We start from the raw sequence: 21,300 nt of genomic DNA on the forward strand, positions 1-21,300 counted from the left end.
TGTCCCATTTTTTTAATATTAGTTTTTGTGGCGTCCCTAACCATTCCCCCTTGCAATTCTTGTGTCGAGACACTGAAAAAGTCCATAAAAATTAGCAAAACAAACAAACCAAAAAAACTAGGAATTAATTAAAAATTTTAAATATTCATACCAATTTAAATACGTAATCAAATCTTTCGAAAATTGTATAGATCTGGCCTCACTGCACAGAGACCTTTGAATTCTATCGGCCTTTTGGAAACATTCGCGATTTCAACACTGGAAGTCTCGAATGTTCTGGAAGTGCTTCTGGGTTCTGAGAGTATAAATAAGGCTTGGAATGGTAAGACGGCAGTAACACTGCAACAGTGAGAAGTCGATGGTCGGCGTTATTTTTCTTCTATTGGCAACGACTGTGATACACGGTATAAAAACAATCTTTTCTAGAGTTGAAAAATGGATACATTTTTAATTCGACGTAAGTGGGCATCTCACGACTGTGAAGCCTCGATGTCAATAAATTCAGGTTCACAGAATATCACTCCGAAAGTTAAACAAGAAAGTATGCAGAAGAATATTTGGATTTTGGTTTTACAAAGACTGAAGTATGTTATTGCCACTGTGTGTTATTGCTCGAAAATTTTGGCGGTTGATAGCATGAACCGAATAAATTTAAAAGACGTTTGGAAACACTTCATAAGGAGTATGTTAACAAACTTCGAGAGGTCTTTGCTACCAAACTGAAATATTTTGAAAAGCAAAAATTTATCATTAAAAAAAGCTTTGTCTGTAAATGAAAAAGTTTTATTAGCTTCTTACAAAGTTGCATCTAAAATGGCTAGGTGAAAAAAGCCCATTGTGGCAACTATTCTTGGAAAAAGTTTACTAAACAATTATAGTACATTCCTCTATCAAATGATATTGTTGCTTGGCTAATTGGTGATATATGTGAAGATACGCACCAACAACTTTTGTCGAAGCTTTGTGACCAATTATTCTCAATTCAGCTTGACGAGGCAACAGATAGCAACAAGGATTGTCATTTAATTGCTCAGGTTCGATTTCGCGATGGATTATCAGCAGCTGAAGAGCTATTGTTTTGTAAACCAATAGAAAGAAGAGCCACAGCACCTGAATTATTCAAAATATTCAACGATTTTATATGCAGAGAGGGAAAAATCCCCACAATGCATTTGGGGATTTTTCCCCAAATGCATTGTGGGATTGCATGATTCATAGAGAAGCTGTTGATGCAAAGGAAATGAGTCCTGGCCTAAACATTGTGTTAACAACAGTTGTGACCGTGGTGAATTATATAAAAATGAGACCCTTAAAATCAAGATTGTTTTCTGAACTTCGCAAAGACATGGCTGGAGTGGAACATTCAGCGTTACTATTTTACTGCGCGACAAGATGGTTATCACAGGGAAAATGTCTGCAACGTGTTTGCGAATTAAGAGACGAAATAGCAATCTTCCTGGAAGAGGAAAATCGCTGGTAAAAGGTAAAGCATCAGAAATTAGAAATGTTTGCAAATGTGGATGAATTTATCCAAATCTACAAGACAGAAGAGCAACACTTCCAAGTTTTATGTGCAACTATTGAAAATCATTTAATAATGTGGACGAAGAATTTTAGAAACTATTTTCTTCTTCTCCCTCTTCTTCTTCTCAATTGAAGAAGAGGGACAATTTATAGACCTCACGTCAAGCGGCGAAATCAAAAGACAATTTGCATCTAAATCGCTGTTTGGATTTTGGAGCGATGTTAATAACGAATTTTCTGCACTAAAGTCAAGAACTTTTCACAGTGGCGTAGCTAGGGGGAAGGGCGGTCCGCGTGAGACACAGTTTTATTTTTCAACGATTGTTTTATTTATGTTAACTTAGTAACTTTTATTACTTTAATAATTAGTTTTTAACAACTGTACTTACAACTAAAATAAACATAAGCACAATGTTTTAATTTCTTTTTCTATGCGTCGGTTTGACTTTTTGCTGTATTTCGGTGTGTATTGAGAGGGATGGCAAACTCAGGAACTGTCCAGGGCGACAAAAGATCTAGCTACGCCACTGGCTTTTCGTGCACTTTTGTCGCTTCCAAGATCTTATCTTTGTGAAATCTAGTTTTCCGCAGTGTCTGGCTTAAAAACAAAATATAGATCTCAGTTAAATATAGTAAGAGAACTAAAAGTGTCAATTTCCATTGTATCACCATCATTTGAAAAGCTTTGCTCCGCAACACAGGCCCAAGGAAATTTTTATTTTTTAGATCCATAGTTACTGTTTAGTTTTAATTAGTTGCTCGGTATATTTTGCAATATTAATATGTTCCCTTAAGCGTAACTAGTTTATTTAATACAATGAATTTTATAGATTTAATTATTTTATTTTTAGAGTGTATTTTATGTTTGTTTTTATTGGTTTCATTAAATGCTTTTGTTTCAATGAAATAGATTTTCTTCGCACCCCCCAGAGTTGAGAATCACTGAGATAAGATCATTTTAAGATAACTTTAATAAACATATATACGGTGCTTCTTACATCCTTGAGTTGGTATGCGCTGAATTTTCGTTCAGATGGACTTTTTAATCACATTGTATTTGTAGGAAACTACATTAGTCTTCTCTTGCGTTTAAATAAAAAAAAAAAGGTTAGGGTGGGAAACTTTACCTTCCGGCAATGTGTCCTCCATCTGTGGGTACCGTATCATTAATACCTCCAGAAAGGTGCCAGTGAGCAGCAACAGTCCAATAACACCCAAGACACAGCTAAAATTAGAAATAAGAAATCGTCCAATATAAAGCTTCATCACTAAAAACTCATTTAAAGTTAATACATCTTATTAGAAAAAAATTGTTAACAGAAAAAGAATATTTTCGTACCATAATAATGGTATGAAAATATGCAAGAAGCATTTCTGAAAGCAAGGGTTCTTTTAAAATGTAAGACTAAACGGCAATATACAAAAATTAAAACTGCGTAACAAGAAATGAATAAAACAAATATTACGAACAGTAATTATAGTACACATTAATGAAACAATAAATATATAAAAATACATACACGAGCTAACATATAACCGATGTATTGAAGAGCATATTTCACATTTCTAATAGATAGATTATGAAACTTAAAATTAGCTTCAAAGGGGTTAATATTAAAACACCTCGCTTACCCCCTATAAAAGAATAAAAGGAATTAGTTGTGATAAATATTACACTAGGGTTTATTTTGATTACATTTCCAGTTTAATCTCTGGAAATATCAACCACATATCCTACTGTAATATTTATTTATAGGCTATATTTATTATTATTATGCAATAATACGGCCAAACTGAGGTGAATTTTCTAGCGTGGGTTGCATAAGCCAAGACAACACACACCGAACCGAAATGGGCATGCGAGGCCACTGATATATACACATACTCGCATATATCTTCATATATAAGTTTCCAAGCACATACATATAAACAGCTAAATGTTCAACCGGCTCGCGACGGGTATTGAAACAAAACGCCATCTATTATCTTCCTCAGATAAGATCTGCAGAAGAAACCCATTGAAACAGTATCCCTAGTTATGAAATGTAAAAAAAAAAAAAAATAAATAAATAAATTCTACAAAGGGGAGTAGGACTCCTTTAGTCCTAAATTAACTTTTTGAAGAGCAGCCAGTCTCCATCTATTGATTATTTACTGATAATGAACTCAAACCATCAACAAATCAAAGCCTTTGAGGAGAGAAGAGTGCAGTAGACAACTTCCACCATCTCGTGGCCCTAAATCCTAGCACTCGTATTTTTCTCTTTAATACACACTATCTATCAATAATTGTCCGGACACCCCTGTTATTTGACGTTAGGTTTGTTAATAACATAAAACCGGTGTATAGATAGTAGGAAGCAATATTTCAACGTAGCAGTTGAATACAGATAGTATGGTAACACGACGTGAACTCAGTGACTTTGACAGGTGTCACATTGGTGGCATGTCCATATGTACCATTGCCGCTCAACTGGAGCATCTGAAATCGTCGGTTAGCGATGTGATCAACAAATGGAGACATTATGGAATCATTAGTGAAGAAAAACACCTAGGGCGGCCGCCGAAAATGATTGACAGGGACAGGAGGGTGTTAAAAAGGGTGACATACAAAAAACCTGCTTCAATCGGTACACACCATTCGTGATGAGTTCCAGAGCGCCCGTAACACCATGGTGAGCACTAATACTGTAAAAAGAATATCTTACATATTCTTTTTACAGTATTCTTAATATTTCAAGATATATTAAGATATATCCAATATCTTAATATCCCCATTTATACTGGTTTCCATGGAAGAGCAGCGGCACACAAGCATCACAACAAAGAACAAGGCGGCTCTTCTGACCTGGTGCAAAGAGCGTGGACAACTGACCAGTGGAGAACAGTACTCTGGAGCGATGAATCAAGGTTCACTTATATCCATTCTGAGGACGGGGTGTGAAGGCAACTTGGTGAACCCGAGTTACCACAGTATGTTGTATCCACAGTAAAGTTTGGTGGTGTAGGAGTAATGGTGTGGGGTGCATTCAGCTAGTTTGGAGTTGGGCCACTGGTCATTGTCCGTGGTTCCATGAAGGCAACTCAGTACCATTCTGGATAATCAGGTTCTGCCTACACTGTGGAATTTTTATGGAATGCACTCGTGTTATCAAGACGACAATGCCCCATGCCACAAAGCTGCACCATTTATGGAATGGTATGAAGAGATGAGAGTTAAACGACTGCCCTGGCCTGTGCAGCGTCCTGACCTCAACCTATCGAACACCAGTAGGACGAATTGAAGCGGCGATTGAGGTCCAGAGCAGCACGTCCTCGATCTATTGCTGAACTTAGTGATGCTTTGATGGAGGAATGACAATAAATTCCACCTGATATCTGCCGCACATTGGTGGAAAGCCTCCCTCAAAGGGTGCAGGTGATCAAAGCCAAAGATGGACATATCCGCTATTAGGATTCTCCCTGGTACAGATAATTATTGGTAGATAGTATAGTCCTTGCCAGACAACGACTAACGTGTGAACCGATGGAAAAAAGGCTTGGAAAAGTTCCTTTGGCTGGTGAATTCTATTTCTTGTAGAATCGAACTTAAATCGATTCTACAGGAACGCTATTTTTATGAAGCTACACAGGCACCATTACGCAATATAATAACATGAATATATTTGCCTCATCTAATTATGTAACTCTCGTACTGCCAAATTCTCATCGTTGGTAATCTAGGAAGGTTCAGTGAGAGCCCGTTACATGGCAAATAACAGGAGTTATGGCTTTAGTTTTTGTTATATCCCATAAACCGTCATTATGTTATATTACCGGGAGCAGCTTTTTTTAGCTTTTCAAGTACATGAAAGAATGCTAAAATAAGAAAACTCGCCAATACATAACAATATTCATCAAGATCATTGTTAGAAGGCTCTGAGATCAAATTTATCAAGCAATGCATCACAAAAGTCTACTCACAAGGATATTATCTGCACTTCGTTGATGTGGATCGTGTCTTCTTTCACATCACAGCTGATAACTGAGGGTCGCGCAGGAACTTCCTGTAATGCTGGAGAAAGAAACAAGAGTGATCAATATTAATGGAAGTAATATGTAAAAATACAGGGTGTTTCAAAAAGAATGCCCCAATTTGAAAATTGTATATCTCTGCAACCACGAACCACAAATGAATGAGACTTGTACCATGTGAACGGCCTTGGCTCAGAGTTTGATATGACGACCGCTATTTGGGCCATCGTAGTTAATGAGAAGATGACGTCTAGTCAACAGAAGGTGTTTTGTTTTCTCGAATTTAGCAAGACTGAGTCGTGATTATGGTGCAGCGTGCGTTTAGACGACGTTAGGGAATTGATCCACCACTGGACAAAAACATTCATCGTTGGTATCGACAATTTCAAGAAACAGAGTGTTTATGTAAAGGAAAGAGTCCTGGACGACCACGCACCGCAGAGGGGAATGTGCAACGAATTCAAGAGGCTTTTCAGCAAAGCCGACGCAAGTCCACTCGTCGTGCTAGCAAAGAACTTACCATCCCTCATGTGACTGCTTGGCGTGTCTTACGACAACGTTTGCTTATGAAGCCATACAAATTGCAACTGGTGCAAGTTCTTCGTGTAGGTGACAAAAAAAAAGAGATTTTTGTGCTAATCTGTTAGAGGACATGAAGGACGACACCTTCCTACAAAGGTTGATTTTTAGTGATGAAGCAACCTTTCATCTAAGCGGTAAAGTTTCGCGCTACAGTGTTCGCATATGGGGACTTGAGAATCCACATGAAATTGTACAACATGAACGCGAATCACCAAAACTTTATGTTTTTTGCGCGGTTTCTGTTAGAAAGGTTTATGGTCCTTTCTTTTTTGAGGAAAACACTGTTACGGGAAACTGCTGCAGGACTCGCTACTTCCACAGCTGAATGAAGAATCTGAAGATTACATTTTTCAGCAAGACGGAGCTCCGCCACATTGGAACCTCCAAGTTCGTCGGTTTCTAAACGAAATATTGCCTCGGCGTTGGATTAGATGCACGGGACCCCACGACTTGGCACTACACTCTTGGCCTCCAAGATATCCAGAAATCACACCTCGTGACTTCTTTTTATGGGGATACGTAAAAGACTGTGTTTATGTTTCTCCATTTCCCGCTGACTTGGATGAGCTCAGAACCAGAATCACGGCTGCAGTAAATTCTGTGACAGAGGACACCCTCAGACGCGTTTGGGATGAATTCAGCTATCGGCTTGATGTTGTCCGTGCAGCAGGTGGAGGGCGCATTGAGCATTTGTAATTGTGGCGAGTGAAACTTTAGGCCTTACTTGGTAATTTATTTTGTAACTGTACCACATTTTCTTTATTAAATATAATTATTTGAAATCGGGTCATTCTTTTTGAAACATTTGAAACACATAGGGAGTTTTACGGCGGGCAGGAATGTGCTTTATGTTAATATCATGTAATGTAAATAGATATGCAGAGAGAAAAGTTATTATCAATCACAAAACTGTAATGATGATAAAAGTAATCGATGTTTTTTAATCGATTATCTTTCTTAATTTTGCAAAATGGATAGGATAATTCCTTAATGAATGGTTATTGGTCTGATATTTTCTGTTTAATCCAAAAAGGATGCAGAAAATCATGTGGGCTATTTTATTTTATTTTATTAGCTAAAATGCCTGTCACACAAAATGCAATGCTGTGTTTCTTTCAAAAAACTAAAGCAACTTCCAATAAAATGCTGATTTATCTTAATATTTATATTTCGAATAATAAATTGCAAGCTTTATAGGAGTTTGATCGCTAAACATGCAGAAATTGTAAAAGTTAAAAGCCAGTGTGTGTGTGTGTGTGTGTGTGTGTGTGTGTGTGTGTGTGTGTGTGTGTGTGACAGATAAGTAAAGAAAGAAGTTACCTGTGATGGCCAGTTGTTCAATGTCATTTTGGGAACACAGACTTGGAACGCAGAGACCCATGCGAAAATCGTATTCATAGGCATATGGAGCTATGGAACTGAATTCCCGAAGAAACTACAAAAAAAAGTATACTTCAGTGCATTTTGCCTGACATTATCTGAACAGAAAAATTCTAAACTATTCAGTAATATGCATAATACCTAAAGAGTGCATATTACTTAGAGATTCATATGCTAAACTACCAATGCTTTATACAGTGAGATGGCTGTTGCTTTTGGAAAGAAGAAAAAAAAAGTTTTTGAACAATTTTAATGTCAGCAGCCGACTCAAGATTGTACTGCAGGCACACCGCAACGTGGCGCTTTTTTTTTTTTTTGTTGTTACCTTCGTTTGGTAGTTAAAGTGCAATATTAGCTAAGGCATTCGCTTCATTTTCTTCTGCTAAGTACATAGTTAATGTGTGTGTTTAATTTTAGCAAAAATATCATTCTGTATCGACCACTATTATGAAATGAAATGAATACAGGTAAGATTTCAAATTTTAAAAAATGACAGAAGTTGGATAACATAGCTTGTCTCTGAATACCGGAAAATAAACAACAACCGTTATTGTTGATCCTTATTTATTTATTATTAATTATTATTATTATTATTGCTTCCTAAACTGTAAAGAAGATGGAATATAAGGAAAATTTTTTTAAAAAAAACTAAACTTATCATACGCCGCATTGACAAAAGGACATTTTGCTTTTTAGGGACTGATTCTAAATTTTACATTGTTAATTACTTGCAAATACGCTACTAAATTATCCTTGAGAAAGTAAAACAGCATTCATCATTTAGAGTGCTCTTGCTAGAAATATATTAAGATCTTTGTGAACCATCATACTGGCTTAGACAGGAAAAAATTCCACTTGTAATAAATTATATATATATATATATATATATATATATATATATATATATATATAGTTAATTCTAAGGAATTCTGTATCTCACTGCTCATTTTTTCCCTTCAACCTTTTAATGCAGCCTGATTGGCCGAATGATTAGCGTATCCGCTCTCCATTCTGCAGTTCGAATCCCCCACTTTGGGCATGAATGTTGGTAACTGCCTTGACGTACGAAATGAATTTCAATTGCTGTTCAGTTTCTGTATGCGTCTCAGTTCAAAATTAGAAAGATATAGTAACTGCATTTATTATTCGATCATGTATCAATTTTATTTAAAAAATAAATCCTTCCCTTTCCTCCTCCACAAACTTTCGATGGAGATAAAAGAGAATTAACTGCTCGAATCCTGTAGGGATTTTGAGAGGCATAACTTGTCAAGTTTCTCAACTCACTAATTTCCATGGCGTATGTACAGCGAATGCACGTCTTGCACTAAAGCAACGCTGCGCTTATATATGCGTATAGATGGCCTTCTAATATTTGTAATTTAAATTTAATTCTGTGAATGGTAATTATTTTTTGAAAATCGGAAGATCTGTGTCTTTCATCCTCACAGTAGTTCGGTAAAATATCATTTTATTTTATTTTTATTTATTTATTTTTTTTTTAGGAAATTGTATTTTTTTTTTATTGTAAGCTTCATATTCTACTACAAAATTTTGGCAATCATATGTGTAACCTAAGAGCAATAGCTCGTCCAGGTTACGATACGCATAAAGTTACAAAAAGTTATGTAATGCATTATCATTATATACACATATGTACATTTATATAATATACATATTATATATTTTTATAATATAATAACATAATAAAATCATAGGAAACATGCTAATATGTACAAAGTTGCATAACATTAATTAAGAACAAAATATAACAAAGTAGTTAAATAGCATTTCATTTTTTTACATTTTACACCTGAAACAAGATCTTTTTAATATCAATATGCAAAAATAATCATTTATGTTATTATTTTGAACAGAGCTTCATCATTTCTGTGGGAAAATAAATATTCTTTCATTCGAGTTTTGAATTTGTTTGGGTTGGTTTCATTTCTTATTGTTAAAGGTAGTGGTTGAATACTTTTGGTGCTAAATAAGTATACTTTTTTTTTTTTATATACAATGAAGCCGGTGGTGAATTCATCACTGTGGTTAGTACGTGTTTATTTAGTAAAAAGTAAGTATAATGTTTGTGTATTGCTTCTTTATTTGCTTTAGGAACTATATATTTTAGGTCCTTATATCTACTAAGGAAAGCATCTTGTTTGACATTTACGTATTCGTTGTCGTTTTTTATGAATTGCAGTACCCTATAGGCTAACAAATATCTAAGGGGTAGTATGTTTAGTATGGTGTAATTATTACACATTGCAGTATCCTTATATTTTCAATCGAAGGTGAGTTAGCCGATTTCATACTGGGGTAGCAGGGTTTTCCCTCCTGGAAACTCGGGTTTTTCATCCCGCATACAGACAAATCGGCCTTTCAGAACACACGCAATTTACAGACAAAAAATACTAGTTGTGATGGTGGTGGAGGTGGGCGGTAGATGGCGTTGATGGAGATGATTCGTAGTAGAGGTTCGGTGTAGTGGTTGAGACAGTTGTAGGTGTCCTCCCGCGATGAGTCCTCGGACTCCTTGGAGGTATCAGGAATAATAATAATAATAATAATAATAATAATTTGTTTCTAGTTAAGATTTTAATTACTTTATTCTGAGTCAAAACTAAAGGTTTCAGCGCAGTGGCCGCCCCTACATAAGCACTGCGACACTGCAGCACCCCCAAGGAAAAAATGAAAAAATGAAATTTTATTTGTGTTTATAAATAATACCAATGCTTACAACATTATATAAATGCAGTACAACATGTTTACAGCTTATGTCTTGACATTGATTGAATAGTTAATAATTGGAATTGTTCGATTAACGCTTTAGATTACGAAACAAATGCACTGCGATCTAAGGCCGATATTCGTTTGCTCTTGTCATTGCACGGTTACGTCATTCCCAACTGTAACTGCTCAAACGGCAGTGTATTTTTAGTATGCTTACGCGCCTTATTTCTGTGAGATATGAAACGTTTATTATTGGTGCGTGTGCGTGGTGAACTATTTTTTATAAATCTAATTTTATTTTGTTAAAATAACATATAATTATTTATTTATTATAGATACAAGGCTGAATTATGACGAGTGTCACTGTTGAAAATATGATAAGAATTATATTTTTTCAATTATCGTTACACACGAAACAAATGCACTGCGATCGTGATATGCGTTTGCACTTGTCATTGCTATTGATAGGAAACTTTTATTATTGGTGTTTGTTCGTGGTGAGGATGAAATATTTTTAATAAGGCAATTTTTAATATGTAAATTTATTTAGTAATAAATTCGTTACTAATTAGGAAAGAAAGTTGTTTTTTTTTTGGTACACCCACTTAAAATTTTCATCGGCCGCCACTGTTTCAGTGTAGTGCGATAAATTCATCCCCAACTTAATATACCATATTGAAGTGTGCTTTGAATCTAGTCAGAATATAATATTTTTAGCATACTTAAATTTAAAAATCTATTTAGGTAGTAAAGTCTGTTTAACATAATCCTTACTTTATTTATGACATCGGTAATATGCTATTTCCAGCTTAAATTACTATCAATTTTTAATCCCATGTAAGTTATTACATTGTAAGTTATTTAATCCCAGGTAAGTTATTACTAAATATGTAAATTAAAATTGACATATTTAGTTTTTGAGACATTCAGACTGAGTTTATTTGACTGGAACCAATTTGTTACTTTTAAAAGATCAGCGTTCACTATGGTTTGCATTTGTTCGGCTTTGTCTGTAGAGAAAATTAGTACTGTATCATCTGCAAAAGTATTTATTTTACTGTTTAGTTTAAGATTGCCCAAAATGATTGATGAAAATATTACATAAAATTGGTCCTAATAAAATTTTGAAGCTGTTATAGCTGTTGTTTATTTTTACAATTTGTGATCTGGCATTTATTAGAAATAGAATAGAATAGGCGAATCGGCATTTATGGAAATGAAGAGAATTTTAATAAACAGGAATATTAAAATAGGTGTTAGAATTGGAATAATCAAAGCAACAGTTTCGAGTATTGCAAGTTATGAAAGCGAGTCATGGACACTCAGAAAGAGAGATATGGAAAGAATTAATGCATTGGAAATGTGGTGTTATAGAAAGATGGAAAAGATTAGCTATACAGAGAGAATATCAAATCAAGAAGTTTTAAGAAGAGTTGGGATGGAAAGAACACTGCTCAAGAATATTATGCAAAGAAAGACCAGATTTGCAGGACATCTTCTGAGAGGTTCTTCGGGACAACTGACAAGAACTATATTATAAGGGAAAGTTGAGGGGAAGAGAAGACGTGGAAGACCAACTAGAGAGTGGTTCAATGACATCATGGAATGGACTGGTTTAAGAATGACGGAGGTGACAGACAGAGAGAAATAGAGAAGAGCTGCTCATATGTTGCAACCCTCTTGCTAAAGGATGCTACCAGACGACGACGATCTGGCATTTAAGTATTTTTGAACTAGTTTAGGACAGTACCTCGTATTCCTATAACTTCTATTTCGCTGTTTTGCTGTTGGAATTTTTCGCAGCTGAATTTTGCTGTTTGATATTATTATTACATCGTCTGGATTCAAAGACTTATCGAAGGAGAGAGCGAGGGGGGGGGGGGTGTTATACCATTAACAATTACATAAATTATGTAAGAAATATACATTGTATTACTTTACAATGTGAAATAAATATACATACAGTATTTACAAAAAATTACAAAATTTATTCGATCAAATAGATCTTACCCTTCTATCAATTTTATTTAAAAAATAATCCTTCCGTTCTCTCCACAAATCTTTCGATGGAGATATGGAAGCCGATGTTCCAAATTCTAACTACTATTTATTTGTGTATACTCATGTGTATTCCACGATCACTTTTGCTATGTCATAGAGTTAACAACCTGAGTTTATTTCGGCATTAAAAAAAAAAAAAAAAAACATGCTTGCACTAATGATCGCAACTCTGGAATTTGCCGAAAACATTGTTGAGAAAATGTTCTCTGTCCTGTCTATAATCGACCGTAGTAAGATCTTTATTCATAATACAGACTTTGCATTATGGAAATCATCAGAAAGCTTCTAGTAACCAGTAATTCTTTGCAATTACTGTAATAAATTTTTAGTGAGTTTTCTATAATACTTGCATTGTAGCTGGAAAAAAGTGTACCTTACGTTCTGAAATCAACAAGGCCTTTAACTTACACAATTATCTATTATGTACAAAAACAGTAAATAGTACTTGATTCAAGAGAAATCAGGTATTAAGAATACTTTTGATTAAAGATTTCGTCAAGACAAGAAATACAGAGAAAAAAATAGAAAAATATGCTGTGTGAGAAAAAGAGAGGGAGGGGGTCGTTTTATTATTATTATTATTTTAAATTATGCTTCCTTGAAGTTTTGAAAATCGGGGGTTCAGGTAAAATCAATGGCTCTCACAGTATCGCTACAAGCCGATAGTTTCTGCACCTTGCGATCTATGAATTGAAAAATTAAAAGGCGAATTTTCTGGTCGAACACAAAGATGGAAATAATTTTCATATTATGATGCAAACGAGTTCGAAAACACACACACACACACACACACACACACACAGTTTACTGACATAAACTCTACTTATAGTTGTTTGGCGTAATAGAAAACAAACAACAACCAACCAGTTTCAAATTTCTTACATTTCAGTCGAATGCTTGTCAGCTTGAATCCCGTGGAACAATAGGATATTGAGGGGGGGGGGGGAGTCGTTATTGACCAATTCGTGTCGCACTTTCGACGCCTGGTGTCCTTAAAATCTTTATATCGAAAAGGTAGACAGAGCACAGGCTTGAAACAAACTGCTTTGGCTTTAGCTTATGAGGTTTATATAATTAAACGTTCTTACATTTTCACCGATCGTCTTCTGGAAGAAGTTGATAGCGGAAAATGCGAATATAAAGGTATTCACGAAGTAATCAGTTTTGATTTAAATCCTACTTTTAATCGGTTCATCACAAGCACAGGCCCATGAACGTCCATTCTGAAAGAAGAAAAGCAAAAAAAAAAAGTATTCGCCACCGTTTTTCACATTCTAGGGATTCTAACCCAGGTCTTTTCAATCGAAGCGTATTCGATACCGAATGAGCTGTGAAGGGTCTGTTATTTTTAATGAGTAAAGCTAATTTTAATTAGCAATTGCACAATAAACATGACTAATTAGTAAGCAGGTTTTTTACTTTTTTTTTTTCAAACGTATTTTTATTCTTTAATGCACTTCAAGCTTTTTTTTCTAATTAAAACAAAGGTTAACAATGCACTTACAGAATCTTTCGCCGTAAAATTACTTAAATCAAGCACTTGAGTGTTCATGAAGAGCCGGTCCGGTTTGGGAGGAACGTCAAATCTTAAAGATAGCAAGCAATACTGTCCTTGAAAGTTGAGTTTTTTGTTTCTGGAATCATTCTTTACAATATTAAGGCACTCGTCAAAGGATCCCATGTCACTGATAGTAGCATCGGCCAATCCTGAAGGAGGTTTGGAAGTGGCATCTATCACTGAAAATATAAATGGGATTTAAAAAAACCACTGTGCACATATTAAGTAATATGCTAATAAGCTGTACATTTATTTACTTATTTTCGCTATAAATTCTGGGATGTAGCTGTTCGGGCTAGTGAACGATTATTAAAGGATTTTGGGGGGGGGGGGATTTCTTTGTGACTTTTATCCCCCTAACTTATACTTTTTAAACAGCATTCACTTTTCATTTTTAAGTATCTCTTACTAAATTCGTTTTTTATTTGCAAATTGAACTGAGTTTATTGTATTTTCGATAAATTAAATATTGCTTACAAGGTGTGCACCTAAATATCTAGCAGCTTCCTTTAAGTTGCAAGAAAACTGTAGAAAATAATTACATAAAATGTAAGAATATTGTTGTACAATGATATACAGTTAAAGGATAACTGATAATATTAACTTGTCTTGTGTTGCTAATGTTATGTTCGCTGGCAATTTTCTCATACCTGTAATTGTTGAATTAATTAAAGTTGGAATATATCATGTAAAATCAAGCTTTGATTCCCATTAAGACTTCGTGGGAGCGAATTTATTTACTAGATTCTTAAAATGGTACTAAGCATTTTCTACCAAATATGCATATTAGCCACATTCCGTGAAGTGGGTTGCGGATATGACATGCGCGATTAAACCTAACTTCTCTTGTTTTTCATGAACAACATTCCTATGTTGTTCCATCCCCCTCTTCCACCGATTTCATAAATTTCTCCCAGTTTTACCAATGTAAGACTTTCTGCAGAAATGCAGATTTGGTAGAACGCTATCTTTAAAGGAGACTGCTAGAAGTTAATGGGTCGGGAAGATTCCTGAATTGTCCCAACAAAATCATCTATTGTTCCTGCATAAAGTTTTACACCAGACAGTAGGAAATCGAGAAGTGGGGGGGGTGAATAACGCAGTAACTTCGTTCATGAGAAACACGACAAGTCGGCCAAGTCTGCTTTTATATTGCTCAGTCCGATTTATTACATTTGGAAACAAGTCGCCGTACAGTCTTGAATATTTCCTATTTATTCATATGAATTCTCCATTTATAAACTCATACTGCCCAGTCTTCGTTTTTAGTGTTATTCCCAATCACCTATTACGACCAAGTGACTTGTCATTTTATAACTTGATTTTCGTAACAGATGTTATTCTTATCACCATAGGAGATAATCACACTCAGAGAAGTTAATCGTGCATTTATGTACTGTGTGTCAAGCGCAGATGGTCTCTAGCTGGTTTTTCTATTTTGCAGGAATAAAAGGATACCCCTTCCGTACCCCATCTTTAACCTAAAATCTCTTGTAAGAGTTCCTAGCTTTTTAGTCGGGACTCGAAGCCAGTTGATCTTGCGACCATATACATGTGTATTTATTATTTATCAACGCGTAATATTCACAGCTAAAAACTAGACATCAAAAGTTATCTCCTCTAGAGGAGTATTTTCAAACATCACATTATAAAAAGTGCATCAGGGAAAAATACATATTGTTTTCTTACTAGAACATACAATAATAAAACAATTTTCAGCCTACTCATATTGTTAGCTCTGAAATTTGTAGCTCAGTTGGCAAATAGCGCTGCACTGTTTTTTTTAAATTATTATTATTATTATTATTATTATTTTAAGGAGAATTCGGAAAATGAAATTTTGTGGTGTATGGGTTGGTATGAGTATGTATGTGTGTGTGTGTGTAAGTGGGAATAATCTGAATTTCAGTTATCATAAAAAAATTAAAACCACATGATAAATACAAATAAACCCAGTTAATGATCCTGCGATTATTTGGCCAAGTCTGCTTTCATATTGTTCAATCCGATTCATTATATTTGGAAAGATAAAACCATTTATAACCTATTTATTTTTGTATTGTAACACCGTAATACAGAGGAGGAAGACCAGTAAGTTTAGAGAATATAACAGAGGGGACAAAAGTCACGCAAAATAATGTGACGTTTTTAAAGATGATCCCTAAAGTACCGAGTGTTGTTTTTACACTATGTTATCCTGTTGGTGTCTATTTGTCCACTTTCAGGCTATTCCTCTCTTTAAATAATTCTTTCCATTCAGTTATCGCGCACGTCTTTCTCTTAGAATCTTTCTAAATAAAAAAATTCGTCCTCTGCTAATTTTTACTACGTTATTTTGAAGAATGGCTGTAGATAGTTCTTAATAATTGAATTTGTCCAATTATGTCTGGACCATAACTTCCACATTATGATCCAGCCTCTAGAAATCTCTTGACTTGCTATCTCTGTGATCAGTGATTGCTATTGATGGTATGCAACTCAAGTGTTATTTTACGTTTTTGGATATAAGACTATTTTATACGAGATTGTATTTCTCTACTTAATATACTCAGTTTCAGACTTATGCACAAATATTATCATGCTATTCAGCAAAGTGAATAACGTAACTGTTTATGCATATTAATACTTTAGATCAGGCATGGCAACCTTTCCTAGTTCTGGGGCTAAATTATCATTCTGTCTCCGAGTCAAGGGCAGGACCAAATTATTAAATAAAATAAATTAATATTAAATGAATGAAAACAAGTTGCTACTTCATATTTTATTTATTTATAATATATTGCTTCGGTATAAAGCTCTACATAAATTTTATAATATAATGAACGACATGACAATTTAATGTGAAGATTGGCCTTGTACTTCAACTACGAGACTATCAATATTGACGTTAATATTACTTTAGGATAATCGCATAGAATTTTCGAGGTTTTCGTCCGTTATTCTTGTCCGAATTTTTGATTTATTTTATTTCATCCTCGAAAAAAACTGTTCACAGATATATGTGCTGCCGAAAAGACAAATGATTTTTGTTGAAAAGGCGCGTAAATTTGTATATTTTTCTTCCACCAAATAAAATTTATAAAAATCCGTCAACGCAATGTTGTTAAATTGTGATTTTAGCACTAAATCCGCCTGAAGCTCAATAAGTTCCATCTGTAAGTTTTCTGGCACATTATTTACATCAGCATCCATCGGACGAGCAAATATAGCGAATGTGGAGTCTTTGTTTTTGAAGTCGGTAAACCTTGTATCAAATTGCTCTATTAGTGCCTTCAGTTCATCTCCATAACAATTATAAGGGATATTTTTATGAGTTGCTAGAGTAGGAAAATGATAACAAGTTTTAGCTCTTATCTGACTTTCCAACAATCTTAGTTTATTACAAAAAGCTTTGACATGTTCATGAACCAATTGTCCTTGATTTTGCAATTTAAGATTCAGTTCGTTTAGGTATCCGGTGACATCTACAAGGAATGCTAAATCACACACCCACTCATCATCTTTTACTTGGTTAATTGTGTTTCCTTTTATGTCTATAAAATCTGCAATGTCTTGTCTCAGATTATAAAATCGTTTTAACATTTTACCTTTACTTAACCACCTCACTTCACAATAATAAGACACATCTTCATAATCCGAAAATAGTTCTGCCAAATATTCCTTAAATCGGCGGTGATTAATTGCACGTGACTTAATAAAGTTCATACTGGCTACTACAACTTCCATAACAATTGTGAATTTAATCGATTTTGCACACAGATTTTGTTGGTGGATAATGCAGTGAAAATTTGTTAAACTTTCCGGATGGATCTGTAGTTTTATTGCTCTTTCATGAACTGTTCCAATAAATCCTTTCTGTGCACCAACCATTGCAGGGGCTCCATCAGTGCATATGCCAGATAGTGAACTCCATTTAAGCCCAAATCTCTCGAAGACCTGTGTTGACTGTTTCAAATATATCTTCACCGGTAGTTGTTCCTTTTAACGGCCGAAGCGCCAATAATTCTTCTGTGATGTTGAAATCCGCATCAACTCCTCGAATAAATATTGCTAGTTGTGCTGTATCGGAGGCATCGGTGCTATCATCCAAAGCAATTGAAAATGCTTCCAATCTAGCCATCTTCTCTTTTAAACTTTTTTTGATATTATCAGCCATAATTTCTATCCGTCGGACAACAGTACGTCTCGACAAACGAATATTCTCGAAGTCTTTTTTCTTTTCAAGACATATTATACTTGCAACATCCAGCAGACATTCTTTGATAAAATCTCCTTCACCAAATGAATTAGAATGCTTAGCGATTTTTTCGCTTACCACAAAACTGGCTTTGACAATGCTGTGGTGCTGCGTTCTTTGCTTGTTGAACATTTGCTGCTGGGTATCCAAGTTCTTCTGCAACTTCTGTATTTCATCTTTTCGTAGTTGTCCATCAATTTTTGGGTGATCCGCATGTCTCGAAGTAAAGTGTCTCTTCAAGTTGTATTCTTTGTTGATGGATACGGATTCGTTGCACAGCAAGCATACAGTCAAACCTTTATTCAGAATAAAATAATAATCCTCCGTCCAGTAATTTGTGATAATATGAGTCAAATATATTTGGACAATTCCGTTCTCCATTGACCGTTTTTCCCTTCACACCGATTTTCCCTTCATGTACGGTTTTAGTTCATTCCAAATATTCTATTAGTTTGAGATTGGAACTTGTGTAGTTCATTCTACAGGTGATATCTCAATGTGACCTGTAGTATGACATGATGAATTCCTCTTGAAAGATACAGGGTCTGTTTTCCATAAAGTTCCCACAGTATAACAAATCAGTGCATTATACGGCATTATGTTATTTGGGAGATGAATCTCGTCGCCCGGCGTGAGACCCCGCTTATTGGAGGCTTGAAGTGGCTTGAAAAGTTCCATGTTTGATCTCTAGAGCAAAATTTCGGCTATGTAAAAATATATAAAAATACATAAAATTAATAAAAATAAATACGGAAAACGCAGTTCACCCACGCAGTGAATGTATTATAGGTTTGCAAAACCCCTTCGTGGTTGGGAGCGGCATAAAAAAAAATTAATTAAAAAAATCCATAAGTGTTGCATGTGCCTCGGCATTCATTCTTCCAGGCGTTACAACCAATCACATCCATAACAGGAAAAGAGTCCAGGATCATTACACGTCTGCCACTAAATTCCTCGGTTTGTATGATGCACTCGGGCATCCTATAAATATAAACACTCTCGTCTATCCGATCGGAAAACAGTGTAACACTACTCGTATGTGACTACTCAGTGATGTTCTTTATACCAGTGGGGTTTGCACTTTGATTGTCATTTTTGATATGTGCAACTTTTACTCCATAATAACTGAAACTGTGCAGCTCTTAAGTACTTCCCCTCCCTATTAACCTGAAGTACGATTGTCTTTTCGAAATCCAGGTTGGTCGTGTATATATCAAACTGTCGAGATTTCTCTTTGGAATACCCTTAAGTCTTTGAGTTTTTTCCTGGCTCTTTCTGATAAATACAGCTAAGGTGATCCGTTATATTTCTATCAGTTATAATGTTAATTTTCGGTAATGCAGCTGATATGCTATTATACAATAAAACACTTCTTTCCAATTTTGTAAGTTTTTTTTTCCTTTCATGTGCTATCGACAATATACAGATGTACAATTATCTCTAGTTGTAAAACTGTTTGTCTTAATAACAGCAATACAGTCTATGTGCTATGACATGCATGCACATATTAGTATATTTCATTCTAAAATAAAAAATAAAATAAATTCTATAATAATTTTTATGTTGTTATTCTACAGCTTTACATTCACTCCATGCTTTTCCTCCCCTCTGCTTTGCATACAATGATTTCTTTCACACCCAAGGTAGCGAATGGCGAAAAGTACTGTTAAATGGAAGAGCCGATATCCACTAACTCGTTTTATTCTCCATAGAGAGTAGGCGAGGTCGTTTTAGCCTTAACTTTCGAAGATCGAGGGGCGGTCAGTCTCCGTGGTAGCCAATCAGAGATATCACTAATTATGAACAGCATCCAGTGAAGAGAAGTGGACAAGTGCCGCAGTCTCCTGATTCTTAACCCTAATGCAGTATATATTGTTGTCTGAAATAAGGTGAATGTCGACTTTTTTTTTAACATGTTCATTGCCAATCACGCGATATCGCGATGCGAGTTCTCACCAAACGGCCGATCACGTGTTATCGCGTGGACGTCGCTAACTAAATAAAAAATAAAAAAAAATTGGCCACCACACGAAATTCCAATTTTCAGCTTGGCAATGAACGATACGCGTGATGCGAGTTCTCACCAAACGGCCGATCACGTGTTATCGCGTGGACGGCGCTAACTAAATGAAAAAATAAAAAAAAAATTGGCCACCACACGAAATTCCAATTTTCAGCTTGGCAATGAAAGTGTTAATTTACGTATCGAAAAACCAAGTTTCGGGTAGAGAAACCCGCTTGCACCTGCTAGAGATAGAATAACTCCGGAACGGGTCGAAGAAAGGCTTAGAAAAATTTCTTCTAGTCAGCGACTAGAATCGAACTTAGAACGGTTTTTCTTCTGGCTGCCTAGTGCTGTGGACACAAATGCCATTTCCCCAGGACTACACAGACGTCAGAAGAGCTGATTGATGTACTAATGACCATTAGCAAATCTATGAAATCAAATTTATCGTTAGCCTTGATGCCAGTGACATAATAATGGATTTCAGCTACTAACTTCGCAAATAAACAAATGAATAAATAAATGTAATTAAATTTAAGACATACTTTAGAACATGTTTATACTCACTTCGAATAGCCCATGCTTTTAAATTCCTTATACCAGCAACTGTTTGCATAAGTCCTGCGCTGCAAGAAGAAGTGATATTGGCTTCAGAATTGATTTTCATTAAGAGCGGCAGGGCCATTCGGATAATCTCATGCACCCACTGTTTCAGGTTCGAATTAAATTTTCTCCATTTATTGTACACGACATCAGATGGAGAAAGAGTAGGAGAATCTGGCATCGAAGAAATTTTTTCACTGCCATCAGCGGGCCTATCAGCTGAAAGAACTTGAATCTGCAGAACTACCACAGAGATGAAAATCAGTGTTATTATTTTCCCCATTGATTTTACTTACAGTAAATTTCTACCGGGAAAAGTAATTTTTAGAGCACGTATACAAGGAGAACGCAATGTTTTCTTCAGCACGCATTCAAAGTGGTAAATCACCAGCCAGTAACAAATCCCTTGCCTAAATACGAGAGCCTCTACCTTCTTGAGAAAATGCGATTGATTTCAAGAACTTTCGGCTTTGTTCTTGCAACCTTGTAAAGTCTATTTTTATTTGGTTGTCAAGAACCTCGTGCTGTATAAGATTCATTTATATTCATCGGCATGTTCCTATTAAAAGTATAGCATTTAAACATATTCTTTTATAAAAATGA

The 21,300-nt window shown here is 35.2% G+C and overlaps 1 protein-coding gene across 1 annotated transcript in view; it reads right to left on the reverse strand.

Moving 5' to 3' along the window:
• The window catches only part of LOC150110674 (uncharacterized), a 39,868-nt gene extending 18,888 nt beyond the window's left edge, over positions 1–20,980 (reverse strand). Inside the window, exons 1-3 of the mRNA XM_090404503.1 lie at positions 20,662–20,980; positions 13,799–14,031; positions 2,652–2,749 (exon numbers count right to left, since the gene is read on the reverse strand). Of these exons, the coding sequence (XP_090260629.1) occupies positions 2,652–2,749; positions 13,799–14,031; positions 20,662–20,980 (650 nt within the window). The remainder of the gene's footprint in view (positions 1–2,651; positions 2,750–13,798; positions 14,032–20,661) is intronic.
• Positions 20,981–21,300: the final 320 nt, after the last annotated feature.

This window comes from Typopeltis vanoorti, chromosome 1 (genome assembly GCF_054136105.1).
Source record: "Typopeltis vanoorti isolate ZY-2024b chromosome 1, IOZ_Tvanoo_1.0, whole genome shotgun sequence".
NCBI classification, from domain to species: domain Eukaryota; kingdom Metazoa; phylum Arthropoda; class Arachnida; order Uropygi; family Thelyphonidae; genus Typopeltis; species Typopeltis vanoorti.